At 39.4% G+C, this 26,412-nt stretch overlaps 1 protein-coding gene across 1 annotated transcript in view; it reads left to right on the top strand.

Moving 5' to 3' along the window:
* The window catches only part of Grin3a (glutamate ionotropic receptor NMDA type subunit 3A), a 180,164-nt gene that overhangs the window by 65,318 nt on the left and 88,434 nt on the right, over positions 1-26,412 (top strand). Inside the window, exon 3 of the mRNA XM_057791100.1 lies at positions 14,999-16,046. Within this exon, the coding sequence (XP_057647083.1) occupies positions 14,999-16,046 (1,048 nt within the window). The remainder of the gene's footprint in view (positions 1-14,998; positions 16,047-26,412) is intronic.

Genomic DNA, 26,412 nt, shown 5'->3' on the forward strand with positions numbered 1-26,412 from the left:
ATGGCATTTGCCACACAGATATTATGGAGAGGCTCCTCTGGCCAAACACTGAAGTTTCCCAGGATTCAAAGCTGACTCCTTGTGACAGATGACTGTGGGTGTCTTCAGCTTGACAACCTGTGTGGTGACGCTGACCAGCAAAGGCAGGGTCATTCGTTCCTAATGGCAGTGCTTTGACACTACTGCTTTCTCCATGTAAAATATGTCGAGACCCATGCTTCCGGGGATCCTGCTGTCTAAGAAGTCAACGATGAGGTTAATCAACTGACACTTCAAGAATACTTACATTTCAAGCTATAAGAAGGACTAGGGATACAGAGTTCCTTTGCATAAAGGTTAATATGAATAACCTAGAAATAACATAGAGCTGATGTCTAACTTGGAGACTTGTCTCATAGATGGAGAACTAAAATCAAAGCAACATGCTCGGATAGGGTTGACAATAGGTGCGTTCAACAAAAGCGAAATGTGTTTTCAGGTTAGCTCTCTGAATAAAAATGTTTACACTCTTATTAACGTACAAGGAAGAAGATACAGGGGTCTACATCTGTAAAACAGGCCACAAATGCCAGCCAAGCAAGAAACAGACATGTGAATGGAGAAAGTCCTCCAGGTATGCAAGAGCAGGGTAAAATAATGAAAGAGAGCTTTAAGAAAAAAAAGGGGGGGAAATAAAGGTCATAAAGAGCTGGATTTCACAGAGTACTTGTATTCAGGGGACTGGAGAAGTAACAGGGAAGCAATAATAAACCAAGTAAAATGGTTCAGTAGGTAAAGGTACTTGCTAATAGGGGTGACAGACTCCATGTTCTTACTGTGATGCACCCAAAGTCCACATGCCAAATCTCATGCAAAACAAATAATATAAATGAAAAACACTTTTGATCAAAGAAGTAGTGGGTCTGAGGCTGAATAAAATCAGAGCAAGAATTAAATAATCAGGCTGAGTATGGAAGAATAAATAAATCTGACAAGTGAGCCCAAGAAATTTAACTTGAAATATGGTTAATAGTTCTAGTTATGGTTATGGTACTGGTACACTGAGAGTTAGCAAGGATGACACCAGTAAAAATAAATAGAGTTAAAGATTTCTAAGCAGTGCTAGGCATAGTGGAGTGTGCCTGTAAGTCCAGCATTTGGACTAGGAGGGGATTGGGAGTTCAAGGTCATCCTCAGCCACAGAGGGAATTCAAGGCTAGCTTGGGCTACAGAAAACCTTGCCTCCAGAAGAGAAGGAAAAGAAAGAAAGAGAGAGAGAGAGAGAGAGAGAGAGAGAGAGAGAGAGAGAGAGAGAGAGAGAAAGGGAGGAAGAAAGAGGGGAGAGGAAGGAAGGGAGGGAGGGAGGGAGGAAGGGAGGGAGGGAGGGAGGGAGGGAGGGAGGGAGGGAGGGAGGGAGGGAGGGAGGGAGGAAGGAAGGAAGGAAGGAAGGAAGGAAGGAAGGAAGAAAGAAAGAAAGAAAGAAAGAAAGAAAGAAAGAAAGAAAGAAAGAAAGAAAGAAAGGATACACTGTAACTGAGCAAAGACAAAAGGTCAAAATTAATCCTCACAGGCAAGATTATTAATAGAGCTTTATAGAGGAGGAACAGATCTCCCATTTATCAGAGGAAAAATATTAATTTAATGAGATGATCATGAGCGGGGAAAGCCAGCTCATTTGTCAAGGTGTGAGAGAATGAGGATGCGGATTTTGTTAATGAACTAAGGAATATCCCAAGGGGAAAATGAATGCTACGGTTTTGCAGAGAAGATAGATGTCCCCATGTATAGATATGATGAGTGGGCTACCATAGTGGCAGAGGGGGGGCAAAGAAAATAGAGCAACATGGAAGAAACAGAAAACAAGTGAGAACACTTGAAGAGTTCGTGAGCAAAGGAAGACCAGGGTGAAAGCAAGCAGTCGCCCCGTGAATAGCTGGGTAGGAAAGAAGACAGGCAAGGATGGCGAAGCTCGTAGGCAGCATGGTAAAAACTGGAAACAATTGGATGTGGACACAACTATTTTAAAGGCCAGAAAAAACCCACAAATTTCTCATACACATATTTTTAAAACTCCACATGCCAAATCAGACAAAATAATTATTTTTTGTTTTTGCTTTGAAAATTCATAAAATATTTTCTCATCGCAAATTCCCTCCCATATCCTCCCCACCTCCCCACCCTTCTAACTTCATGCCTTCTTTTCCTTTCTCTTTAAAAAATAAACAAGCACATTTAAAAAAAAAGAAAATGTAAAAACAAATGAATAAAACTGAAAAAACATAAGAAACACAGACCCAAAATAGACCATAAAAACACAAAATCAGAAGCCACAAAATACAAGCAAAAGATTGGACTCTGGGAAAGGGGAGGATCTCCCAAGAACGGCAAGATATAATACATAATTATGGAGATAAGGGACAGACTGGAGCAGAAGGATTGAGCAGGAAGTGGGAGAGAAGAGGGTGGTAAAGAAAAGAACACAGAAAGGGGCAGCTAATACTAAGGGCCTTATGGGGGATCATATAGAGACCCACTACAGTAGAAGCTTTTAAAAATACAGTCTATATTAAATAGATCTAAATAGAGTCACTAAATAACAGGGAAAACAATGCCCAAGAGGATATCTGCACCACCAAGTGAAAGTTCCAGGCTAGGAATGGCTTACATCTAATGGAACTGTTGACCATTGTTGATTCCTTGGGATCCCATGAAATCGCTAAACAATTCAGGCTATTGCCAATGTTATCTGTTGATTGCTTTTCACAAACTGTTGGTAAAGCCCTATGCTAAAATGTATATAAAAATATATATTCATTTATTTATAGTGCTATTTATTTATTTTAATATTAAATTATATTGATTCAATATTAAATATCTAATGTAATTTATAATAATGTTTAATATACATATAAAATATATATGAATATATATATATTTATCATTGAACTCAGAGAAGTTAAGCTAGCTTATAAATGGAGACTCAATTTAAAATTTTTAAGAAAATAGTATTATTTGTGGTAGGTGACACTTTAAAATTTAATTTTAGAAAATTTTACAGCAAGTTAAAATGTAAAATGAATAATGTGACTTATTCAGATAATGTGATTTATTCAGATAATGTGACTTATTCAGATAAATTACATTAGGTAAAATATGAATAATGAAACTCATTAAAAATTAAGATAAACACAGCAATTACCATCCCATAGAAAATGTATGCTGACTTTCTCTAATTTGTACCTGGAATGTTTACCTGCTTAAAATAGCCTATTAAATTAGGAAGCAGATTTTCATTTGTGAAAGTACAATAAACAAAAGCTCAAACCTTTTCAGTAATACAGCTATTAGCCATCTTGAAAGCAAAAGCTGAAACTACTAGAGTAGTTTGTATATGACCAAAGTAATAAGTACAGTTAGGCAGATGGATCTCAACGATCCAGTCCTAAAATTATGTAGAAAACGTGAGTGAAAAAAGAAATTTTACGATTAGTCAAAATTAGAAGACACAAGCCATGTCGTGTGATAAAGCAACAAGATGACGGAATCAAATAAATTCAAGGGCTTTTATTTACCTTTTTCTTACCGTTATTCATTTGTTCTGTGGCTTTGTTTGCAGTGTTGAGGACTGAGTTCAGCCTCCCATGCATGAGGAAAGCTCTGTATCTCCAGCCTGCAAAGAGTGGTTGTTTGGAGATGTATTCTCACCAAGTTCCTTAGCCTGGCCTAGCTTACTCTGTTGTCAGAGCAGGCCTTGAACTTGTGAACCTCCTTCCTGGGCCTCCTGAATGATGATGGAACTGTAGGCGTGGATGATCAGGCCCAGCCAAGCTTCTTTAAAATAAATAATTAAAATATGCAAAGCTCTTAAAGTCATACTTGCAAAACCCTAATTGGCAATTAGGAAGTAAGCATAACATACTAAAGTAGATTTTTCTTCTTAAAGAACAGAATGCAAGTAAATTCGGCACCATTAGAAATATCAAGAGGTAGTTCTTGTTAAAAAAAAAAATACAAAGTACTAAAATTGTGTAGTAGAAAATTTGAAGAAATCATAAGTGTAATCATATAGATGTGACCAAATTGCCTACCACCACACAGATATTGTACAAAATAGATCGTATCTCCAAAAATGTACCTCAGCTAGATGATTCATCTGGTCTTCCAAATCTTTAAAACATGGACAGTTCTATTGATACAAAGAAAAAAATTATAGGTGACCTGATGCAATTCCAAAGTGTACTTCTTCCATAAATTAAGGTTAGCTATTTTAAAAGTAGTTCCTCCTACTGCATATCAAATATTTGTTCTAAACACCGTGCCAAGAACCTTCTATACATTGTCACAATTAATTTGAGTGCTACGAACACCTTGAACAGTGCCACACACTTAAATGCCAGTAATGCATGAATAGGAAGACAAATAGGAAGATATGTGGCACACGTGCATGTGTGCCCACATGTGGGGATGGGATATGGTCCTGCCATGGCCCCCAAAACTTAGACCATTCTAGCCCCAGCTGACAGCTGTCTTTCAGGAATAGAAATCCATTATTAAGAGAAGCTCTCTTTCATTTTGTTCAAAACATTATGGCTATGTGATCCACTAACTTCCAGATGTTAAAAATATTCAATATACTGCCTAAAATCCCTATAAATTACAAAGCTGCAGTAACTATTTGCATAATTTTGATATAAAACCAATGAAATAATTTCTGGTGATACAGATCTATTCAATTTGACTGTATTAAAAAGCATACAGAAGGAAAGAACAGGATAATATTTTCTAACGTAAGTCATAAACTACACTAAATAAAAGTGCATCAATTAATATGCCAGCTAAAGTTTTATAAATATAAATAACAGAGAAAATAATTTAAGCACACATACAAAATGAGATGTTTGCGTGTATTGTTCATCAGATCTCCTAAGAAACAAGTGAAGAACATAGATCTCTTAAAATACAGTTAACAAGCTTTATTTTATAAGTGAAGCTAAAACTAATAAATATTTTCTTTTCCATTGAACATTTATAGAAATGAATTAAACATTTCTTCCACAAAAGAAAAACAACTCCCCTTTCTATAATACAAAAGAAAATAAACATACTATATTTGATGCCATATTTATATCTTAAATGTCTACTATAGAAAAAATTATGATCACAAATGTGCCTACACTAACATAAAATAAAAAAGGGAAAGACAGAAAAGCCTAGAAATTAAATAGAATTAACAAAATAAAAGCACGATCAATTGAGAAGAAATTAAGGAAGAACCTTAGCCTATGTAATATTTCATACAGCTCAATAAATAGCTATGAATTCCCAGAATAAAATCATTTGCCAAAGTTGACCCAGAAAGGGGGAAAGCTTAACTGAGAAGCTGGAAATGTCATTAAAGAATTACATACTTTTCTTCTGACTGGGGTTGAAAGCAGCAGGAATCTATGAATATAAACATAAATATTCATAGGACAGCTTGACATCATGACCATTTAGCAAAACAATACCACTGATTTCTGATCCAGGGACCATTATTTCCTTAACCATGGTTTTTGACCATGTTTGTATTACCAGGCATGAATTTCTTCCTATAGAACAAGCTTCAAAACCAATCCAGAGAGTGATTGGTTACCCCCACCCCATAAACAGTCCTGTCCCTATTACATAATCAGCACATCTTACCTGATAGGTAGTATTGTAGCATGCTGGGACCTCTTAGGAAGACTTAATCCCCTTCCTCTGCTGGCAGTCTGAGTAGCACTTTTGAGCTCTATGAAAACCAGCCAACAAAGAGAGTTTTCTGACCAGTTCTAGATTGATTTCTCAATATCCTGAAACCTTTGTGTGTGGTATCTCTGCAATAAGGCCTTACCATCTTGCTCGGTTGGACAGCCAAGAGTAATGATAATAGCCTATATTGTTTTGGATACTTCTGTGGCCTCCCTGACCATTAACTCATAGAGAGGCAATCCGTTCCTGGTACTAGGATTTTCATTTAATAACTCACGTTGTGTGGGAACAGCATTGTTTACTCAGGCAGGTTACTGTCCAAACTTTATTTTTTGTTACTGTTGATATATATGTTTAATTAGCTCACAAGCTAGTGGGGTTTCTTTTTATTTATTATTTATTTATTAAAGATTTCTGCCTCCTCCCTGCCTCCGCCTCCCCATGGGAATATACCCAAGAGATGCCCTATCATACAACAAAAGTATATGCTCAACTATGTTCATAGCAGCATTGTTTGTAATAGCTAGTGGACTTTCTTAAGGCCTCCCCATAAATCTTTCATTTGTTAATCCACTTGCTATTCCAACTTTCTCCCACTCTGTACCCCAACTCCATATAAACCTTTAGCTCCTAGTATTGCCCCTCTATTATTTCATACCATGTGTGTTCTACTATCTACTCTTATTTTATTTCTTACTTGGGTTTCAAGATCAGACTCCCATACAGCTTCCTCATACATAGTTCACTTTAGTTAGCCCTTCCCTTGCCCCCTCGTTTCCTATTCCCATCACTCTGCTACCTGCTTGAACCTTTCTGTTCTCAATATTCCCCCTCTCTATTTTTATTCTACCTATATTCTAATAACCCCCTCTGTCTAAATGCACAAAACTCCTTTCAAGTTCCCCGGGTTACACCTGCACCCCAGGTTAGATTCTTATTGCAGTGGAGATGAAATTTTCAAAAAACAAAAACAGAAAAAAATTGTAATTGGAAAAAAAGGCAGTCCCAGGTAGTTCAAACCGGAGTGCAAAATCTCAGGGGTAGAACACTGATCCACTAAAATTTATTTTCATCTTTTCTTAGGAAAGTTTTTCACTTTCTGTCTCTTAAAAATACCTTTCTACCTCATCCCAAAAATACAATAAAATTTCTCTCACTAAATTAGAAAAGGATCTAATTGGATCTCTGACTTATCTTTTTAGTTTTTAAAATTATTTTTAGATTTATTTATTTTATTTTGTGTACGAATATTTTTCCTGCATATGTGTCTGGGTACCATGTGCATGCTTGGTGCCTGTGGAAGGCAGAACTGTCATATACCCTGAAACCAGTCATGGCTGTGAGCTACCACGTGTGTTCTGGGAACTGAACTCAGGTCCTCTGCAAGAGCAGGGAATGCTCTTAAGCATGGAGTCATTTCTCCTACCCTCTATAATTTAGCTTTAAATTTATCCTAAATGCATTTATTTAGCCAGTCAGTAGACCTCACACAAACTTCCTGATGACATCTACCCAATGTCTTCTTGTCTCCCTGCTCCCCCCTTATAATCTCCCTGGCTTCAGTCTCTTGTCAAAGGAAAAAAATGTATCATTTCCCCACATGTGTCTTACGTGCAGCTGCAGCTCTTGTGTTCTTGAGAGTGTCATATGGGAAATTTCTTTGCATCTTTTCCTCTATCAACACATTTTCTGTTTCTGCTGAATCATTCAAATTAGCCTAAAGGCCAGTGTATCTACACCACCAAGATGTACATGCGCATGTGTGAAGGAGTTACACACTATATACACATGAAGAAAACACTCATGTAATGTTTCCTTTGATTTTCATTCCCCATCGCTATTCATTGCTCTTGTTTTCACAGTACAGCCCTCTGAGAAAGAATTATATCTCTCTTTGCCTTCAACACTGAGGTATTGTGCTGAAAACCATCACAGATTGTGGCGCACCGTGCCCATCTTCACTCGATGCCCCGCCATACCGTTCGCAAACCAGGCAAGGGGCTGGAGATTGAAACACACAAAGACTCACAGAGACAGCACAGACAGAGACACACCTCTAGTCACTGGTAAAAGAAGCCCCTTATTGAATAGCACCATGGAGGCTTATATACCCAACACAGTCAAATGAGCCAACAGGTGAAAACCTTATCCCCTGATCCTCAATCAAGACCAAGGCAACATGTGCTCAGGAAGCAGAGCTGTACACAGCTTTCAGTAGCTTAAATCAGAAGGCCAAGCAAAGGTCACTAGCAGGGGAGAGCAGCTGGAGGCCAGGACTCCAAAACGTCCCAACAACAGATACTCTACAGAGGTCACCAGCAAGCCACACACTTCTAAATCAACGGTTCCCTTTAAGCCCTTTTCAGTTTGTGAGAAGCATTTGAGACCCTTCATAATCTTTTCACTCAGTGTCAAGAGAGAAGCATATACCATTTTCCTATGTCTGTCTCCTTCTTCTCATTCCCCTTTCTGTGTCTTCCTTACCTGTGCTACCCCACCTATTTGAGTGCTCGCATGTTTCCCTTGGACAATATTCTACAATATTCACCATGATCTCATTGGCTCTTCTTAACAACCATGTATAGGCGCTTGATACCCAAATTTGTGTCTCCTGCATAGACTTTATTTATTAACTCCAGATGATCCAATTAGCTACTTTATATCTACATTTGGATGTTGATAAATTATCTCAAGCTTAAAATTCACAAAATTGAACTCCAGTAGAACTCCAGATTATTATATACCTTGTTCAGCCTTGATGTGGGGGATGAGAAAAGAGGAGGGAGGGGGAACTGGGCTTAGTGTGTAAAATAAAAAATAAATTTTAAATAAAGAAAACGTTAGAATTTTGAAATTGTTATATTAACATTAACATGATATCTTGGGGACAAATGAGAAAGGAAAGATTCTGTTTGAGTGCTGATACATTTGTGTGTCCAGTTGACAAGGGGTCAGCTGTGCTGACTTATTTTACGCCAACTTGACACAGCGAGAGTCATTTGGCAAAAAGGAGCCTTCATTGAAAAAAACGCCTGCCACCAGATTGGCCTATTGACAAGTTTGTGGGGTATTTATTTTGATTGGTGATTGATGTAGGATGTAAGAGGGCCCAGCTTACAGCAGGTAGTGAAACCCCTGGGCTGGTGGTTCTGAGCACTATAAGAAAGCAGTATGAGCAAGCCATAAAGACCCAAGCCATTAATCTGTAATCATTCTTGGCCTCTGCTTCAGTTCCTGCCTCCTGGTTCTTACCTTAAGTTCCTGTCCTGACTCCCTTAGATGATGGACCATGATATGGGATAAACCATTTCATCCACAAATTGCTTATGGTAACAATGCTGTACCGCAGCAATAGAAAATTTAATGAAAGCACCAACTTTCGAGTTGTCAAAGGCAACACTTTATTTAGCGACATCCTTGAGTCTCCTTTTTCTCAGAAACAATGTCTACATAATCAGAAAATCTGTCCATTCCAGCATAAGAACATATAGAGATCTAAGACTGCACCTACTACAGTTACCCCTCAGCCCACACCATCTTTTGTCTGTAGAATTTGGCTCCTAAATGCTATTGTTTCTGCTCTGGGCATTTTTTTTTTTGAAAAAAAAATTTTTTCTGCCTCCTCCCCGCCTCCCATTTCCCTCCCCCTCCTCCCGCCCCTGTCCCCCTCCCCCACCCCCCCACTCCTCTTCTCCTCCCTCTCCAGTCCCAGGAGCGGTCAGGGTTCCCTGCCCTGTGGAAAGTCCAAGGTCCTCCCCGCTCCATCCAGATCTAGGAAGTTGAACATCCAAACTGTCTAGGCTCCCACAAAGCCAGAACCTGAAGTAGGATCAACACCCCGTGCCATTGTCCTTGGCCTCTTGTCAGCTCTCATTGTCCGCCATGTTCAGAGAGTCCGGTTTTATCCCATGCTTTTTCCGTCACAGTCCAGCTGGCCTTGGTGAGCTCCCAATAGATCGGTCCGACTGTCTCAGTGTGTGGGTGCACCCCTCGTGGTCTTGACTTCGTTGTACATGTTCTCCCTCCTTCTGCTCCTCATTAGGACCTTGGGAGCTCAGTCCGGTGCTCCAGTGTGGGTCTCTGTTTCTATCTCCATCCATCGCTAGATGAAGGTTCTATGGTGATATGCAAGATATTCATCAGTATGGCTATAGGATAGGTTCAATTCAGGTTCCCTATCCTCAGGTGCCCAAGGAACTAACTGGGGACATTGCCCTGGGCATCTGGTAGCCACCCCAAGTTCAAGTCTCTTGCCAACCCTTAGGTGGTTCCCCTAACTAAGATATGAGTTTCCCTGCTCCCCTATCCAACCTTCCTATATCCCCAATCATCCCGTTTCCCCAAGTTCCCCTCATCCTCTCCTTCACACTTTTCTTTCTCCATCTCCCCTTACCCCCATCCCACCCTACCCCCAAGATTCCAATTTTTTGCCCAGCACTCTTGTCTACTTACCATGCTCTGGGCATTTTAATTATCATTTAGCAACATGGCAATCCTATCAGGACAGAAGGCAACTCATCGCACTTTTATGTTCAAACTACTCTAAGCTTTGTGAATCTCGCATAAAGACAAAATAAAGTCCTTGTAATGACCTGAAACAACTAATTTTTTGCAAAATAGATTTTCTCTGATTTCCTCTTCAACTACCTGCCCTCACACACCCGCATCAGTGATGCGGGACTTGATTTTTAATGAGCTGTCACCTTCTCAGAAAGAAGTCGTTGCCAATTTTACTTTCCCTTTTGCAACAAGTACTTTAAAGCATCCCACATCTTACTACTTTCCTGAAATGCTTGATTCTTTCTTTTTCTGTAGAGTCAAAGTACATAACTATTATGTCTCCTATGCACCAAGCATCTGAACTAGAACAGTGCCTCACCTATAGTGACTATTAGTGACTAAGTAAATGCTTGAACGACTGATGTATCATCTTTTAAAGCATATCTCTTCATTTGTTTAGTGAATAAGAATGTCTTTTACTTAACATATCAAGATTTTGTAGGCAAATATGGCTTCTAAAATAGAGCATAGATATATTAAACGCTGATCTGGTATATAATGTGAGCTGTCTCAAAGATAGTTTAGTGTAACTTTCAAAGTGCACACTTTCTTTATGTTGCCTTACAAATCAACACTTATTCCTTTTTCTTTTCTTTTTTTCCTTTTTGGTTTTCAAGACTGTTTCTCTGTTGTTTTTGGAGCCTGTCCTTGATCTAGTTCTTGTAGACGAGGCTGGCCTTGAACTCACTGAAATCTGCCCGTCTCTGCCTCCCAAGTGCTGTGATTAAAGGTGTGCACCACTACCACCTGACTTGAACTTCTTTCCTAAAAAAACAGATGTGCAAATCACAGAGCTAAACTATGTTCTTGCTTCTACAGTGAGATTCAAGAGACATGAATCTGTTTACCCAACAAAATCAAATACATTGTAATATTCTTCCACATGGTCTTGGGGTCATCGTCAATTCTTTCTTGTACACATTTTACTTGTTTCCAAGTCAATATAACTATCAAAGGCCTCTGGCTATGTCATTAAACTGCTCAGATGCCTCTGAGGCTCTTGTTTTATTATTAAAATAAAATTCAATCTTACAGAGCAGGTGTGTGAACCTCTGTATTCTACATACCACCTGTTTCCCTACATTAAATTTTAATGTTTTCTACTCCACATGCCAATCAGATTTTTGTGTTTACTACTCCCTCTTATATTTTCTACCTCTTTTGTTTGTAACACTTTTGAATCTGGAAGGTGTGAAGAGAGTGCTGATCGAGGTTGAAGCAGTTGATGAATAAACACAGAAAATCGTGATGCTGTTACTGCTTTGGATGCAAGCTCTCAATTCTATGGAACAACCTTAAGATTATGTTTGCCTGGTGTTTATAGACATAAGGTTCTCCAGGATTGTGATGCACTTCTAGTCAGCTACAAGTTTTCTCTATATGACCTCTGGTCGGACTGAGTTCTGTGTATTCTAACTATGGTTTATAAACTAAATGGAACCCTGTGCACTTGTCCTCTTAAAATCTTCTCTATGAAGATGAAAGATCTCTCACCTCTTTGCATCTGCTACTTATAGAAAAACAGAGGGGGGATAATAAGATTGGAGGAAAAGAAGGAAAAACCATCTTTCTTCACATAGAAATTTTGGTCATCTTCTTCATCCATCCAAAACACCACCCATATACCTGGCAAAGGAAAAGAATCACGTCTCTGCCAAACAACATCCCCTCAGTGGGCCTTTACTGAGGCCTCAGAGCTGACACAATATGTTTTCCACCATTTGTCTCTGGGCTTTCTTCTTACCACTGTGTCTCATGACTTGCACCCTTGTTTCTAGATTTTGTTCATGTGCCTCACCCTGATAACTGTGCCATTTCTCAGCTTCTCTTCCTGGAAAAGCATAATTTCTCCTTCCAGTTTCAACCCTGCTCTTATTCCTTCAAGATTCCTTCCTTGGTACCCTGGATCAGAAGATCCAAGGTTAGGGAACCCCTCGCAGATTATAGGACTTTGAATCACTCACTCATTTTCTTTCCCCTACATCTACTCCTTGAGCTTTTTAAGCCAATGAGGAGGCTTTCATCTCAGCAGCCATAAGTGCCAAGCACGGTGCCAGGTGTTCGTATTCATTCATCTTGCCAACAAAATGATTCCCCACTATCTTTTTCTTTCTTGTTCATCCAAGAAGAGTCCAGGACACGTACATAAGAGTTTGGCAGAATTCGATTTAAGCAAAAATGAGATTTCAGCCTTTTAATCTTTCAGGTAATAGGGTGAAAATCCAGACTCAGCTACCCTTTGTCATTCTTTCACAAAGAATACATGGGGAGGATGACCGTAACTGAAAGCTATTGATGAGATGGTTTTCATTTATCCTCACTATAAAATGAAAAAATAGACACAAATGATCTGTCATGAGTACGAATTCTCTAAGAGAACTTCTCCATGACAGTTTTGCAGTAAAATGTACACTGGTCTTTCTGGAGAACAGTGGTTGGAGATATTAGAATCCTGAGTGATTTGCGCTTTTTTTGACAAATGCCTTCTGCAGAGCCACTAGGCATTGTCCTTCAGCCATGGCCATGTTAAATGTTCACACTGATAATGAAGAATAGCTTTACCAGAATGTAGACACCATGCGATCTACGAAAGATTTCTACAGACTTCTAATGCCTTTGACTGAAAGGATTCACATACCTATTTAGTCAGAGAAATCTATCCTGGGTCCTTCCAGTTAAAACTCTATCACAATTAACCCCCAAATACTCTCAAACTAGTGAAAAGTTCTTTCTATTCTTTCTACAACTTTCATTTGATGTTTCTGTGATCACGAAATTGGCAAAATGAGCTTGCCCATTTACTGTCAGCCTTCTCATGCCCTGAGTTCAGCCACCAGGCCATGTGTGTGCACGTTTTAAGAAATCTAAAGGTAGATACCTCATTAGATGCACCAATATACTTGTTCTTCTTTTACGGCACCGAGGGAATTGTCAATTGATTAACTTATATATGATTTTAATGATTTGGGTCCCTGCTTCTCTGAAGTAGAAAACTGCTTTACAGTCTAAGATAGCTAAGACTTCATTACTTGCTGCGAAATAGAATTTATTTAAGTAACAGAGCCCACTGGGGCGCATTAACATGAGTGATTGCCATTACATGCAATCTACCACAACAAATCCTTCGTTGCCTTCTGTGACAGTAGCATCTTCAAATGTGATTCTCACTTATCACTAAGGAAAATTAGGACATATTTCACACTTTCCGATTTCTCTATATCCCCTCTGCAGCAGCACGACTTCTTAGCAGGATTTCTTTTGCCTTTGTAAATTATGGAATAATACATGTGACAGGCAATTCATGAATGTGTTTCTCTGGACAGCTAGACCTGTGTCACTGGGTTCCTCAAAACACCTACTATGAAACACCCACATTTTAATTTAATTCCTTTTCATTTCAACTATGCTGAAGTCACTGCTAAGGGTTTATGTTAAGGCGGGGTTTGATCTCCAGCCAATAACATTTCTACATTGGAAGGTATGTTGTATATTACATGCACTGTTTGAAAACCTTGTGATGCAACAAAGATTAGTTTACCTGTTTTTTTTTTCCCCCTAAGGATGAAATTAAATCTTTGAGTCAAGTAGCATGCCCAGGGTCACTACTGTTGGATAACTGGATGAAGATTTGATTGCAGCTCCATCTGACACCAAAGCCTGAGCTTTTATTCTGAAACAAGTATATGTGTTAGCTCTTATCTCTTCTTCCTGCTCAAGAAAAACAGATGCTGTGACCAAGCATTTTTCCTGTCTTGTCAGTGTCAAAATGGAAAGCGCTCAAGTTCACAGGGCGAGAAATCATGTAACATTTACTCATTTTCTTTGCTTTGACTTCTAGGAGGTTCTTGCTCTAGAGTCAGGGCCAGCTGTTTTTATCTAATGATGAGGGAGGGTAGCCTAAGGCTGTCCTGGGAACAGAAAGTTTATTTATCATCCTTTTCTTTGTTCTGTGCATAATAACCAGCATGCACCTCTGATTGGCCTCATGAGGAGAGAGATGCTAATTTTCTATTCTACAAGGAAAAACATTATACAAAAGATGGCTATTCCCTAATGTTATGAATGCAATTTTAAGCAATTAGGAAAGAAAATACATAATTATTAAAACTCATTTCTATACCAAAAATTTCATCAAACAGATTTCATCACAATCAAAAAAAAATTGTAAACAGTAGAACTGAATGCCGATGATGTCCAGAACCTCCATAAGTTGGAAACCTATGAAAATATATAATAGCAAGAGTGCTACTTTTAACAATCAACTGAAATATTTGTAGTAAAATCAGTTGTTAAGTACCTTCCAAAAATAGAGTCTGAAGGTGAGGTCTTATTTGTTCAATGAAATAGAGCACTTCCAGAAAGTCTTTATCATTCTTGAGAAAGCTTTAAAAGTAGACTCCCCAGAGAAGAGTACACCAATTAGTTTTCTAATATCAAATGGTCAGACCTGAAAACATACATAGGAATAACAGTATACAGAGTGAGCAAGTTATTATTCAGACAACAATTAATGAAAAAAAGGTTATGAATTTTAAAGAGAGTATAAAATAAGGTTTGGAGGGAAAAAAGGAAAGACGAAAGTGATGTAATTATATTAAAGTCTAAAAATTACAATAAATATTTTAATAGAACTTCTCTTTGTTAAGACAGAGAAGCAAGGATCAGCACTTGTTCTCGACTGTGGCATTGCCTTGCTTTCTTACTTTTTATCTTTGATCCTCTTTACCAGGTTTTTAGCCAACACCACTTTCAGAGGTCTCAGTGGTTCCATCAAAGTAAAAGGGTCTACCATCATCAGCTCGGAAAACAATTTTTTCATCTGGACTTTGCAGCATGACCCTATGGAAAAGCCAATGTGGACTCGCCTGGGCAGCTGGCAAGGGGGAAGGATTGTCATGGACTCTGGAATATGGCCAGAGCAGGCCCAGAGGCACAAAACCCACTACCAGCACCAAAATAAGCTACACTTGAGAGTGGTGACCTTGATTGAACACCCATTCGTCTTCACAAGAGAAGTAGATGATGAAGGCTTATGCCCTGCAGGACAACTCTGTCTAGACCCTATGACTAATGATTCTTCCATATTGGACAGCCTGTTTAGCAGCCTCCATAGCAGTAACGACACTGTGCCCATCGAATTCAAGAAGTGCTGCTATGGGTATTGCATTGATCTGCTGGAACAGCTAGCAGAGGACATGAACTTTGACTTTGACCTCTACATTGTAGGGGATGGAAAGTACGGAGCTTGGAAAAATGGTCATTGGACTGGGTTGGTTGGCGATCTCCTGAGTGGAACGGCCAACATGGCGGTCACTTCTTTCAGCATCAATACTGCACGAAGCCAGGTGATAGATTTCACCAGCCCTTTCTTCTCAACCAGTTTGGGAATCTTAGTGAGGACTCGAGACACGGCAGCTCCAATTGGAGCCTTCATGTGGCCACTGCACTGGACCATGTGGCTGGGGATTTTCGTAGCTCTGCATATCACTGCCATCTTTCTCACGTTGTATGAATGGAAGAGCCCCTTCGGTATGACCCCTAAGGGGCGGAATAGAAACAAAGTCTTCTCCTTCTCTTCTGCCTTGAATGTCTGCTATGCCCTTCTGTTTGGCAGAACAGCAGCCATCAAACCCCCCAAATGCTGGACTGGAAGATTTCTGATGAATCTTTGGGCCATTTTCTGTATGTTTTGCCTTTCCACATACACGGCGAACTTGGCTGCTGTCATGGTAGGTGAGAAGATCTATGAAGAGCTTTCTGGGATTCATGACCCTAAGGTAATTGTTTCCTTTGTTCCAGCTTTCCTTGCTGTGCCTTGATAACTCCATATGCTTCGTCTACTTCTGTGGTGTATCTGTCTTCTTCATCTGATTCAAGAATATTCTCTAAGTCAGTGGAGATAGGAAAGTAAGTGTAACCAAAGATGAGGACCTGAGCTTTATGTACAGAGCTCACATAAAAAGCTTAGAGGGGAGGGTTGACTTCTGCTTCGAATCCCAGGGCTGCAGAGGTGGAGACATGTAGATTTTTGGCCAGTGGATTCAGTGATGCAAGCTAGTGAGAGACCTGTATCTAAACACAAGACTACTGTCATCCTGAGCAGTAACCTTCAAGGTCGACGGCTTGCATCCACATGTATACACACACAGATGCACACACACACACACACACAGAAATTCACCTACATACATGTATACACTTGAATTGGCACACACAAATTTCTATGCCAATTGCATAGGTCAGTCAAAAGGTTTTACCTAGTTAAACTAAATAGATTATGATTGTTGTTGTTGTCATTTGTATTTATTTTTATTAAATGAAACAAAATAGGGAACATTATTTGTTATTTGGTATTTGTTTTAGAGATAACATTTCTTGTGCAAACATCTGTTAGTGTAGTTTTTCTTGGTTGTTTAACCATCTGACAGAATGGCTACTGGGGAGAAACTCTGCAGCACGACAATAATTCATAGAACTTTACCCACAGAAATCCTAACAACCTGATTAATTACTTTTGGGGGAAAATTAACAGAAATGAATAAGAATGATATTTTAAATAGCTAGCCATTTGTTTTATTGTTAAAATGCCCGAAGTAATGGAAAGAACTGTCAGGTTATCATAAGCACACTGAGGTCAACTGTGAGGAACCTCACGAGAATCTGAAGAAGGAATTCTACACTGAGGTAGAAAGATTGGATAAGGGTGGGGTGTCTTTACAGAATAAGGAAAACTGTATGTTCAGCCACCTTTGGTAAAGAAATGGCCCTTACAGTGTAATTAGAATGTCCACAGGCATTTAGAAAAAAGTTATCTTCGGTGCCTCAGACATTCAACTATGCGGGTAGAAGGAATTGGGAGGGGAAGACACACACAAATCAAGATGCAATGATTAATTATTTTCAACTTTACTGGACCTGGAATGATCTAGGGTGTGTGATTGTAGACAGGAACCACTGAGGAGGGAGGACCTACCCTGAATGTGGGGAGCACCATCCCATGGTCTGCAGACCGAAAATGAGTGCAAATGCAAAAACAGATGCCAGATGAGCATTAACATCCGTATCTCTCTGTCTCCTGACTGCAGGCATAAGAGCCCCTGCCTTCTATGCATGTCACCATGGCTTCTTGGCAATTGTCTGTACCACCTCAACATAAAACAAAATAATCTCTTCTTGAATTGATTTGCTCTTGTCAGATATGGGGCTATAGCACTAAGAAAGACAATTAGTACAGTAATACATGTGAAATGCTCAGGCAAGGTTAGCCGTATATATCTTCTCTCTGGATTAAAATGCGATCCCTTTCAATGGCTAAATAGACAGAGACTCCAGTCTAACTAATATGAACAGGGCCAGGGAAGCCCAAGAGTTTACTGAAGCCCTGATAGAGATACAAATCCTAAGCAGAGAGAATCCAAATATATGGGAAACAGCTGGTATAGATGGGAAACACTAAGAACACTCCATGATCAAAGCAAGCTGAGCTAAGTCATCTTTCAAATGGTGCAGCCATCATCATGACGTCCGACGTCATGTTCCAGTGTCATGTCAGCACTCTGGTTTCAAGGTACTGATCCATATGTTATATATATGAATAATTTTAATTCTTTTCATAAAATGTCAGAAAATTGGAAATCTACCTCAGCAACTGATGGGGTTTCCCAGAGGACTGGTGACATGACCAGAGAATTCTCATGAACAGTTGTAATGAAGACATGAGGTCTATGCCCCAACCAAAAGACCCTGAGAAATTCCACCTATAGGCAACTGCAAACATCCTAATGTATGAAATGAGTCCACAAGAAGGGATTGAGCTAAAAATGCTTCACTAACTAGGAAAAGAATTGTGTTGCTTCTTAATGAGCACTCAGAGCTTTGTGTTATGAGATGGAATCCAGCCGAATGCAAATAAGTCCTTAAGAATAAACAAATGCATCACCCCAAAGAGAGACTTTGGTGATGCGACAGCGTTCACACTCTAGAGCAATATCAGCATCTGCCGTTTATCATTTCCCCCAGGAGTCCTGTAGATCTCTTGAAGATTCGCTCTTGCTAGACTTAGGTAGACTTTGTGCAAGAATCTTAACGATATGACTTTGAAATTAAAAACTGCAGATGGAAACCATTCATCCCACTCCAGTGCAAATACAGTCTAATCCTTGCCTGTTGTGCAGATTCCAGAGGATTATCGTATGGAAAAGGATGAGCACAAAACTACCTCAAGCATCACTCGTCAGAAGTAGGTTGGCCAAAATTAAATCATGGATGCCATACATGAAAAACCTGAAGCTGTAGCTAGTCAGAAGATTAGGAAGAAAATCAGAAACAGCAGAATAACTTCTAAGAAAAAGAAATAGTTATGGTGCTAAGGAGTTGGTTCAGTTACTAAAGGGTTTGCTGTGCAAGCATGAGGACCTGAGTTCGAATCCCAACTACCCATTTTATTTTTTTTAATTTTTTATTGATTTTATTGAGATATACACTTTTCTCTGTCCCCCTCCGTGCCTCTCCCCTCCCCTTCAACCCTCTTCCATAGTCCCCACGCTCACAATTTACTCAGGAGATCTTGCCTTTTTCTACTTCCCATGTAGATTAGATCCATGTATGTCTCTCTTAGGGTCCTCATTGTTATCTAGGCTCTCTGGGATTGTGATTTGCAGGCAGGTTTTCTCTGCTTTATGTTTAAAAACCACTTATGAGTGAGTAATATTATAATTGTCTTTCTGGATCTGGGTTACCTAACTCAATATGATGTTTTCTAGATCCATCCATTTGCCTGCATATTTTAAGATGTCATTATTTTTTCTGCTGTGTAGTACTCCATTGAATAAATATACTACATTTCCTTACCCACTCTTCAGTCCAGGGGCATTTAGGCTGTTTCCAGGTTCTGGCTATGACAAACAATGCTGCTATGAATATAGTTGAGCACATGTCCTTGTGGCACAATTGAGTATGACAGAAGTTTTCAGATTTTATTCAAACACGTGGTATGATGTGGGTTATGTAATTATACACAGCGAAGTAAGATAAGAAAAATTTCAAGCTCCTTGGTCACTCAGTGTTCATTCGTAAGCGTAACATAGCTATACAAAAGCTCTAATGGTGTAAGAGACGCCCAAGAAAGAAGGTAGTAGGGAGAAAGTTACTGTTTGAAGAAAATCAGCAGTAATAAGACTGGATGTGATGGCGGATGAGATTTTTAGAGAGATGAGTGGAGGGAAAAGGAGAGGAGATTCCCTGTATCAGAGCTCACAAGACCCTGGCTGCCTTTCTGTAGATTGATTTCAAATGTTTAAAGTTGGTATTTTCTACAGTGCTTAGCTTCTAAGTGCTTATCACAGAGGACAATAAAGCCAGAAGGGTTAGAAATTGTGAGCTGGGGAGCATGTTCTGTGTGTCTGTCTGTCTGTATGTATGTATGTATGTATGTCAAAATATTTCTGCATGTGTGTTTTCTTCTGCGAAACCTAAATCCTACAGGCTGTAAGATGGCTCAGCACAGAAAGCTGACGGCCTTAGCTCCATCTCTGGGACTTTCACATCCTGATTTGCTTTCTGGTGTTCCAGTTGACACCATGACCAAAGGCTGCATGGAGAGGCAAGGGTTTATTTCATCTTTCACTTCCAGGTCACAGTCCATCATTAAGGGAAGTCAGGGCAGGAATTCGAACAAGAGCCGTTTAGAACAAAACCTGCTAACTGGCTTCTTCCTTGTGGCTCTTGCTTAGTTTTCCTATACAACCTAGGCCTACATTCCCAAGAGCACACTGCACACCAGGCACTGGACCACCCCCCCCCCCATATCAATCAGCAACCCAGAAAATGCTCCTCAGGCATGCTCATGGGCCAGTCTGGTGAAGGCAATTGTCCAGTTGAGATGCCTTCCATTCTGGCCTGTGTAAATGTGGCAGCTCATGCTCACTAGACACATATAAAGGCTGGAGAAATCAGAATCCACAAACTGTCCCTCCCCCATGCCATGCATGCACATACACTAATATCAAGTAAAATTTTAAAAAGAAAGTAGGTTTATGATGGGGTTTTTCAAATGTTTTTAAATTCAATTTTCATTGCTTTTAAGTTATTTTTAGTTGAGAATTTTGTACAGTATATTTTGATAACATTCATCTTCCCTCCTCCAATTCTTCCCAGAGTCGTTCTTTCCTCTCTTCCCACCCAACTTGATGCCCTTTCCCCATCAAGACCAATTTGTGCTCCCCAAGAGCACAGATTAGGTGTGTGGCCTTTCGCTGGAGCATGGTCAATTTATTGCGGGCTGCAGTTTTAGAAAAAAATAAAAATTGACTCTTCCTTTCCCAGAAGTTAAAGGATGGAACTGCATACTCACCTCCCCTCTCCATGCTGAGAATTTTCTGGCTTGGGCTTTTGCATAGGGCTTATGCATCCTGCCACTAGATATGACATCACTCACTACTGTGAGTTCACGTGTTCAGCTACCCTGTTGTGTCCTTGCAGTCACCTACTGCCTCTGGCACTTTGCACTTTTACTGCCCTCACTTCTGCAATGACCCCTGGGCCTTCGGAGAAGGTGGAATCAGTATATATATCCCACTGAGGGCTGGCCATCCTGCAGTCCCTTATTCTCTGCACTTTAGTCATTTGTAGACCTCTGTGTGGATCATCACTGACTGCAAATAGAATCTGTTTTGATGAGCATTGGTAAGTGCTGGAATCTATGGGTGTAATGATTGACCATTAGGTGCTGTTTTAACTATGCCATTCAGCAGAATACTAGCAGTAGGCTCTCTCCCTGGGTCTAAAATCTGTGTAGTCACAGGTTCTTGGCACAATGACGGTGCCAGGTACAGGTTTTATCTTAGGGAGCAAGACATTCAACCAGAAGGTAGTTGGTTGCTCCCACAGCATTTGTCCACTGTTGCAACAGTGGACATGTCTTGCCAATCCGGATGTTTGTATAGCTCATAGGAGCCACACCTGGATACGTGATGATTACGTTTCTCCTCCAGTAATGAGCGTAACACTTCCAGAACTACACAAGCTAGTCTGTAAAGATGAAGTTTACAGGTCGATACCAGTTTAACTTCTCCATGTTCCATGGCTCAAGTGTATGGTGTTTTCAGCAATAGGGATCTTCCCATCAAGTTCTGGGAAATGATGAAGAGCATTGGCAGTAGCGCAAAATGCTTGGGTCCTCACCATCCAACAACTCCAAAAGAAGTAACCCATTCACGTTATGAGCTTTTTATCTGTGAGTCTCTGGTGCCTAGTAGACGGATTATTGTCCCCTTGTACAATAACTGTTTTTCAGCTCTTTTTACATATACGTATAGGTATATTTTAGGATGTTTCTGTAGTAGGGTTTGTACATGACATTTTAAAAAGTATTTAGTGTTATTTATCCCTCCCAGTTTCCTCTTTTCACCAGCTTGATCCTTCTTTACCCCCAATGTATCACTTCCTGTTCTTATAATTCCATTTTAACACTTTATACTAATCTTCTTCCCTTAAAAGCCTCTCCCCAGGAGCCTTTAGAAATTTCCTGACATCCATGAATATTCCAAATAAAAAAACACATATCTGAAGATTCAAAACTAACATTCATAATGAGAGAAAACATGTGTCATTCATTGTTCTAGGACTGGGTTACCATACTACGTCTTCATTACACATTCACTTGTTGATGGACAGCTACATTTTACAGAATGGGAATCTTTCTTGTTTTTTTTAACCAGCTTTACATCAACAGAGGGTTAGTATCTATAACTTCTAAAAAATACATTAAGAAAACAATGGAATGTCAAAAGGTGGCACTGAATTAATCAGAAAGTTCTCAAAAGATGAAATACAAATAGCTAGAAAAAATCTTATGTATATTCAGTAACATAGACCTTCAGGGAAATACAGATTAAAATAACTAAGGTTTTTTTTTCTTGCCCCAGTTAGAATGACTAAATTTAAAAAAGAAAGAAAGAAAATGAAAAGATAGGTTTCTGTCCTGACCTGTCTTGTATCCCTGCCATCCACACAAAACACACAGAGGTTTATATTAATTATAAACTGGTTGGCCTATTAGCTTAGGCTTATTATTAACTAGCACTTACAACTTAAATTAACTCATAATTCTTATCTATGTTTAACCATTGGCTTGGAAGTAGAAGCAGCATAAATGCCCATCCAGTTTTATTTTTAAATTCACTTTGTAACACTTCAGTTCTAATACAGCAGAACTTATTCCTTTATTTATACAGAACCACAGATTTCCTCCAGTTTTTCATCTGCTTTTCTGCTATAGAGGAGAATCCCCAAAATCTGAGTTAGATGATGGAGGTGGGTCATCTTTCTGTTGTTTCATTGGTTAAGTAATAAAGAAACTGCCTAGGCCCATTTGATAGACCATCCCTTAGGTGGGTGGAGTAGACAGAACAGAATGCTGGGAGAAAGAAGCCGAGTCAGGGAGTCGCCATGATTCTCCCATTCCAGACAGACGCAGGTTAAGATCTTTCCTGGTAAGCCAGCTCGTGGTACTACACAGAATATTAGAAATGGGTTAGATCAATATGTAAGAGCTAGCCAATAAGAGGCTGGAACTAATGGGCCAGGCAGTGATTAAAAGAATACAGTTTCCGTGTAATTATTTTGGTTCATAAGCTAGCCATGCGGGCGGCTGGGTGCCAGAGACGCAGCCCTGCCGCTCATATTACAACAGTTAGAGGTGAATTGTTATGTGAAACATCCATCACACCCAGAGAACTTCCCCTCTGACTCACTGTCTCATTTCACTACATAGCTCTTCATCCCAGTAAAGAAAATGACTGTATTAGCCTCCTAAGCATACTAAATCTGACCAAGGGGTTCCAAACCCTTTGTTTAAAACTGCTTTTCTATTTAATATAATACATTAAAGCATAATACTGACATTTTCTTAGTTTTTATAGTTTGTATTTCAAGCCCAAATTTTTGTCTATAATCTCTCTCTCTCTCTCTCTCTCTCTCTGTGTGTGTGTGTGTGTGTGTGTGTGTGTGTGTGTGTGTGAGAGAGAGAGAGAGAGAGAGAGAGAGAGAGAGAGAGAGAGAGAGATACATGTGAACATGAGAGTGGGCTCACCCACACTTGGAAGTTGGAAGGCAGAGTTTAGCATCAGGTGCCTTCCTCTATTGCTCTCTATCTTGTTATTTGAAATATGGTCTCTGGCTCATCTTGGAGCATACCAATTGATAGCCCTGCTGACCAACAAGAGCCCAGGATCTGCCTTTCTCTATCAGCCCCACCAATCACAAAGTCACAGACATGTGCCTCTTTCCCAGATTTTAAATGATAGAGATCCAAACTCAAGTCTTCATGTTCACGTGTCCACGCTTTACTCACTCATCTCCCAGCACCTGGCATTTATTTTATATAATCTCTCTTGGTTTTGCTAAATATAAGTCTTAGAAATATAAAGTATACTTGAACAACAATGAAAAAGTAAAAAAATAAAAAACATTGACTTACTTATACAGAGTCAGCCTAAAAATTGAGTCTTAGTAGTGAAAGTGTCCATAATTCTGATGACAGACAACTAAGAGTGAATGAAACACCTACGTTTTTTCCTTGAATATAATTGTTTAGCACGCAAGATGTTCATTTACACAATTAATAAAGCTGCTAAGAATTAAGAGGGTAAACATTATATCACTGCTTTGGTGTTAAGATTCATTGGCATCAACCAACAATGTGAATCAGAAATAAAATTAAAAGGCTGTGTGAGACAGGCCAATTTACAATTGGTTGACTGTTGCAGCAGGTAATGGATGCTGGAAATCACCTGAATTCCCTGGCAGTGGTAGTCCTTACCTTACCTACATACAAGCAACCCCAAGAGAGATGGGCTAGCCTGCTGTGCAAAGAAGTTCAAGTGAATGGTTCTGTCTTTACCTGGTTTTTTCATAGTAATTTATGCCACACTTACAGGGATAAATGAGCTTCACACAGATTCTTAGCGCCCTTCCTGGAAGCAAGTTCCATGTTTCACAGTAGGAGTGCTCCTGAAATACGAGGCCATGGATGCAAGGCTTATGAGTGATATATTTAATAGAATATATGTGGATATTCTCCTAACACTAAATTGGCAATGTAGGCCATGCATAAAACATAACAGACAGAACTGAATACCTGAAGTCACTTCCTTGTAGCGCTAACACTGGATCATTTCATTGCTAACCATCATTGGTTTTTAGCAAAAGATGAGGGTATGGACCTTCTTAGAAAATTCTATCACTAGCATCTATCACTGTACTAAGATATAAGACAGGATGAGAAAATTACTTCACAAATACCCAAGTACAATGATGATAAAATAAAGCCCCACCTCCTGCCACAGAGCTGAATAAGCCCTGTTAAAGCACACAGGAGGACTCAAAATGAGCTATTTGCTGATTTTAATAGACTTTCTAGTATTTTTCTCTCAGCTTGTCACGTAAAATGCTGCCTGAAGCCTGAGTCTCTAACAAAAAGAAGAAAAAGGCAGCTCTGTAGAGCAGACAGGAGGTTACTTTCCTTGTTCAGGGGCACAATAGTTCTGCTTTAAAAAAATCCCAGTGAACAGCCACATAAACGTAAAAGATGAATTAGACCTTCCATGAGAGCAAGAGCAAATTTAGCCAGAAATGTTATTGCAAAGGAAACTGGCCCAGCCCGATAGAAAATGAGCGTCCCAAACTAATAAAACAATACCTTCTTGGTTTATCTTCATATAATAGCAAGATACTGGCCAATAAAATATATGAGTTCATATCATAAATGCGAGCTATGAAGAAAGAAGGATTACCACAACTCCAATAAAAGAAGACACTAAAAAGGGAGCTTGAGGAGGAATCAAAGAAAACTATACCAAATCGTTTCTTCCTACTTTAATTTAGCCTTCTATTTTAAGCACCTTGTTGTGTGGCTGGCAAATTGCTAATAAGCTGCACAGACACTGCCTTTGTAAATTGGATTTATTAAAAAAGAAAAAAAAACATTCATCTAAGGAACTGTGAATCATCAAATGGTTTAAACTGAATCATTGCTGTTACAACATGGCTGATGCCTTGTAGGATGAAGAGTCAGAAAAGACCCCAAAGGAGGTCAAACAGCTAGAGAGCAGTTGAGTGGGAGGGTTAGAGGAGAGCTCTTCCGGGTGATGGGGCAGTATATGCAGAAATGATGCTCTACTCTACTGAAGCCTGGGGATCCCTTACGAAGAGGAGTTGGTAGAAAGAGGCCATTAAGCATGAACCTCTGCATGTCATCCAGCCTCTAGCTCCTGCCAGTGCTCTTTGCTTCCTGTTCCTCCATGATATGAAGAGCACCACCTTCTTTTCCTGCCACCACAGACTGAACCTCTGTCACAGACTCCAGTGCCATGATTTCCCTGCTATAAAGAACTGAAATCTATCTGAAACCCTGAGCCAAAATAAATCTGTCTTTCCACATGTTGCTTCTTCTAAGTATTTTATCACAATGCTGTAAAAGTAACTAATACAGCCCGGCGGTGGTGGCGCACGCCTTTAATCCCAACACTCGGTAGGCAGAGGCAGGTGGATCTCTGTAAGTTCGAGGCCAGCCTGGTCTACAAGAGCTAGTTCCAGGACAGGAACCAAAAGCTACAGAGAAACCCTGTCTAGAAAAATAAAAAAAAAAGTAACTAATACAGTAATTATATATTAAACTATCATAATTTAACATTGATTAGTATACTATATAATCAAAGTATTAAGGATTTAACATATGTCTTAATCTTTAAAAGTGATTTCGGAACTTCCAACGTGTTGAAATCTTTAATAGTAGTAATAGCAATGATAAAAGATGTAATAGGAATAACAAGAATAGTGATAATAATAGCAACAAAAAAGAAAAACTAGTGTTCACTAATCATTCCTCATGTGTCAGGGACTGGGGGATCTGGACCTTTAGGGAAGGACCTCATGACTGAGTCTCACAAGTTCCGTGTTTCCCTAAGCTTCCAGAGTCTGATGAGCCCTCTCCTTCCCTCAGGAGGGAATTTTTCAATCCATACATAATAGCAAGGAAACATTTACTAACATTTTATTACTGCCTTAGTATTGTTCTATTGCTGTGAAAAGATACCTGGACCAAGGCAACATTTAATAAAGTAAGCATTTAATTAGGGTTTGCTT

The sequence above is a fragment of the Chionomys nivalis genome, chromosome 16, assembly GCF_950005125.1.
Source record: "Chionomys nivalis chromosome 16, mChiNiv1.1, whole genome shotgun sequence".
Taxonomy (NCBI): domain Eukaryota; kingdom Metazoa; phylum Chordata; class Mammalia; order Rodentia; family Cricetidae; genus Chionomys; species Chionomys nivalis.